General features: G+C 43.0%; 1 protein-coding gene across 1 annotated transcript; it reads right to left on the bottom strand.

The window, feature by feature from the left end:
• Positions 1 to 3,435: 3,435 nt before the first annotated feature.
• Positions 3,436 to 3,841, bottom strand: LOC133042359 (small nuclear ribonucleoprotein E-like). The gene has a single exon (XM_061122864.1). It carries the CDS (start codon positions 3,808 to 3,810, stop codon positions 3,532 to 3,534), a length of 279 nt encoding a protein of 92 aa, XP_060978847.1. The 5' UTR covers positions 3,811 to 3,841; the 3' UTR covers positions 3,436 to 3,531.
• Positions 3,842 to 4,231: the final 390 nt, after the last annotated feature.

Here is a 4,231-nt window from a genome sequence, read left to right as displayed (position 1 = left end):
CCCTGGAAATCACTAATCTGTTCTCTATGATTTTATCATTTTGAGAGTATTGTATAACTAGAATCATACAATATGTAATCTTTTTATATTGGCTTTTTTTCACTCAGGATAATGCTCTTGCGATACAACTAAGTTGCTAAATAGATCAATAAACCCATAATTTGTTCCTTTTATTGCCGGTTTATATTTCATGTTATGGATATCAATAGTTTGTCTAAACATTCACCCAATTGAAGGACATTTTAATTGTTTCCAATTTGGGGCATTACAAATAAATGCACTGCTTTTCTAACAACTAGAAAACCTAAAACATAAAATTCAAGGAAGCTCCACAAATTTTGAAGGCAACCCATCTTTACTCGTTTAAAAAAGGGAAAAGTTTGGCTTCATCGTTACTTGTTATGGTAGTTCTCGTTCCAAAGTTCCTTTACTCACCATTAAACATGAACCATGTCCATCTGTAATCTGAGCACGTCTGTACTGGGGCAGAGGCAGGCCTGGTTTGGTTCAGTGAATTAGCCAGTGATTTTACACCCTTGGCAAGATCAGGCTCTTGTATATTATGAGAAGTTTATGAAAGTCCCTAAGGCCATTCTCCATAATGATGTGGTCAGTTACAACTGAGTTACAGGGATTTGTCCAACACATTTCTCATTGTTAATAGGGCAGTTCAATTTTTGAGATTTATTTAAATCTCTTTTACAAAGCCATGCCCAACCACACAGGGAACTTGGTAGATGGTATTGCAGCATTCTCTGCAATTTTAGAAAAAAACAATTTTTTTAAACAATGGTCCCCAGCATCACAAAAGTTTTCAAAAGGATTCATTCATTCATTGAGCACATTATATGTGCTAGATACTATTTTAGATACCTAGAAAATAATGGTGAATGCCCCCAAAAGGACATGGTTACTCATGAAGATTATAGTCTAGTGGCAGAGACAAGTTAATCAAATTATCACAGATTAAAGTGAGATTATAACTGGGAGAAGTTCTACATAGGAGAGGTACACAGTGCTATAAAATTGTGTAATGAGATTTTTGATCTAGTTGCTGTAGGTTGTGGAAGCAGAAGGGGAAGTCAGGGAAGGCTTCCCAAAGAAAGTGAAAGTTGAGCTGAGATTCAAAGGCTAGATGAGTAATATATCAGTCAGGGCTCAGATAAGAAAACAGCCCATGGTCAGGGGGAGGGAAAAATTAGGAGCTTGGGATTAACATACACACACTGCTGTAACCAACAAGGACCTACCGCTTAGCACTGGGAACTCTACTCAGTATTCTGTAATAACCTATATGGAAGAGGCATCTGAAAAAGAATAAATATATATGGATATGAACAATTTAATCACTTTGCTGCACACCGGAAACTAACATAATGTAACATGTAAATCAACTACACACCAGTAAAATTTTTTTGAAAAAAGAACTCATATCAGGCAGTTCAAACGAGAGGATTTAATTTAGGAGTTGAGTTGAGTTACTAGGATGTGAAGAGCAAATAGGACAGGGATATTTTCAGAGATCATCAACAGCAGTAAGCTGGAGCCACCCCAGGGCTTGGGGTGACCTAGTATTGAGTCCAAGAACCAGAGCTAGTGGTGAGAGCTGGGAACACAGAGGAAGGGGCCATGTGCAGATGCTGAAGCCAGGAAGGTGATACAGGTACTGCTGGGAGATGCTTTGCAAGTTGGGGGCGGTGGAGGCAGTTACCTGAGTTTCCACCTTCCCCTTGCCCTCTTAATTTCCTGCCAGGGCTTTCCATTGGCCAAATAGAACTAGAAGTCAATTGGAAAGGAAGCATGGAAAATGGAGTTTGCATGGGTTGGTCCCTTACTATATCAAGCAGAAGGCAGGTGGAAATGGATCTGAGCAAATGACTGGGGCAAGGCGGTGGGGGACAGAGGTGAAGGGAGCAGGCCCGGGAAGGCACTCTAAGCAGAGGGGTGACATGTACAGAGGCCCAGAGGCTAGGGGGGACACTGCCCAGCTGGAGAACATGACAGAAGACAGAGCAAGCTGAAGCTGAGAGGAGGTAGGATGGGACGGTGCAGGTACAACAAGCCATGTTAAATTTTGGATTTTAATTGAAAAGCAATGAGATGACCAAAAAAACAGTGTTTGAAGAAAGTAGTTATTGAGGGGGACTTCCCTCGTGGGTCCAGGGGTTAAGTCTGCCTTCCAATGCAGGGAGGTGGGTTCATCTCTGGTCAGGGAACTAAGATCCCATATGTGTGCTGTGCTTAGTCACTCAGTCATGTCCAACCCTTTGTGACCCCATGAACTGCAGCCCACCAGGCTCCTCTGTTCATGGGGATTTTCCAGGCAAGAATCCCGGAGTAGGTTGCTCTGCCCTTCTCCAGGGGATCTTCCCAACTCAGGGATCGAACCCAGGTCTCCTGCATTGCAGGCGGATTCCTTACCAGCTGAGCTACCAGGGAAGCCCATGCTCGGAAGCAAATAAGGCCATGAGCCACAAGTACTCAGCCCGAGTGCTCTTGAGCCGTGTACCACAACTGGAGAATCCACGCATCACAACAAAGCAATCACACATTATGCAATGAAGATCCTGCATGATCCTTCATACCGCACTAAGACCCGACACTGCCAAACAAGTAATTTTTTTTTTAAAGAGAAAGTAGTTATCATAACTAGCAACTGTACTTGAAATAAAAAATAATTATCAGCCATTCTGCAGAGCTGAGGATATCAAAAGGAAAATGCTGTGAACGCTAAGACAAAACAAAACTCCAGTGAACCCGCGCATCACCGTAGTGGGAAACCGAATCCAACCAGCATATGGACAGAGAGTGGGAAACACAGAATACCATTCTCCAGACCTAACTGAAGGCCTCTACGACAGTGGTTCTAGCACTTTCGAGCATCTACTATGTGCTATGGAAGGTGCTGAGAGAAAACAGAAGAAAAATATTTTTTTTAACTCTTGCATATGCTAAGTGATACTAGGAAACATACATGCACACATTTACACTCACATTGCCATTTAAGTTTTACAAGGATTCTATGAGATGGGTATTATCACTGCTGGGTTACAGATGAGCAATCAGAGGCTCAGAAGTGTGGATTCCCATCCCAAGGTTACAGGTACAAGGCCCTGCATCAAGGTCACAGAAATGGAGCCCAGAACCAAGGTCACCTTGGGAACTGACTGAGCCTCATTGTAACCATTGCCAAAAGCCCCCCAATCCTTACCGGCCAGCTTCCTGACCTCAGATGAGGAAAACTACCCACCCTAACCGGTCACCTAATGCCTCCCTTCCAGCAGGCGTGTCCTTTGTCTCAAGGCTGTAAAAACTGGCTACTAACCCACAAGAGGGGTTGGCTCTTCTTTGAGTAGCCTGCGTTTCTTTTCTTTTTTTTTTTAACAGTCCCACAGCATTTATTGTCATCTGGTAATAACATAAGGGTGAGCAGAACAACATGAATACAAGTTTTAGAACTACATCTCTAACAAGAGACACCTAAAAAACACAACGGTATTGCCAAACAATTTCTCATTTCATCTATCACTTCTAGTTGGAGACACTTTGGAGCAGAGTAATGTTATCTCCTTGTAGCATGATCCGACCCAGTTGTTTTCTTGACTTTGTTTTAGAATGAATCTCTTCTGCATCATCTAATACGAGGTTCATATACTCATCAAAACCAATGATACAGCCTTCTAGCCGCATATTCACTTGCTCATAAAGCCACACCTGAATCCGCGATCTATTTTGCAAGTATCTGAAGATGAGATTGATGGGCTGCACCATCACCTTCTGCACCTTCTGGCCCTGGCCCCGGTACGCCATGCTGGACACCCACAAGCACCACACTACTCCACACTCAGTAGCCTGCGTTTCTAACAGCTTCCGTCGACTCTCCCTGGTCTGTCAGGAGGTTGGCCTGCTGTGCTCACAGCGCCCACATTATCTCTGCTCTTTGTTCATAATAAACTCATTCTTTTCTGCAATACTCTGTACCTGGAAATTCTTTTGCAACCAGCACTTGGACTGCCACAACAAGGAGGAATGTTCTATGTCATCAGCTTGGAAACAAAGGAGACAGAATAAGAACTCTAGTCCTCCTGATTTTAAAGCCTGACTTTTTGCTGTGAATGGTAAACCCCAGACCCTTCTCAGACTTCTAGTTTCTTCATCAATCTGTCGGCAGCACAGAGGAACTGTCCTAATGGTATCCATGTCGAGGGGATAAAAGTGAGGTTTTCTTCAC

This window comes from Dama dama, chromosome 21 (genome assembly GCF_033118175.1).
Source record: "Dama dama isolate Ldn47 chromosome 21, ASM3311817v1, whole genome shotgun sequence".
NCBI classification, from domain to species: Eukaryota; Metazoa; Chordata; class Mammalia; order Artiodactyla; family Cervidae; genus Dama; species Dama dama.
The sequence above is the reverse complement of the archived record's forward strand: the minus strand, read 5'-3'. Positions and strand labels throughout refer to the sequence as shown.

What these genes read in the sequence shown, in the direction of transcription:
- LOC133042359 (XM_061122864.1), bottom strand. Translation starts at nt 3,810, where the DNA reads ATGGCGTACCGGGGCCAGGGCCAGAAGGTGCAGAAGGTGATGGTGCAG.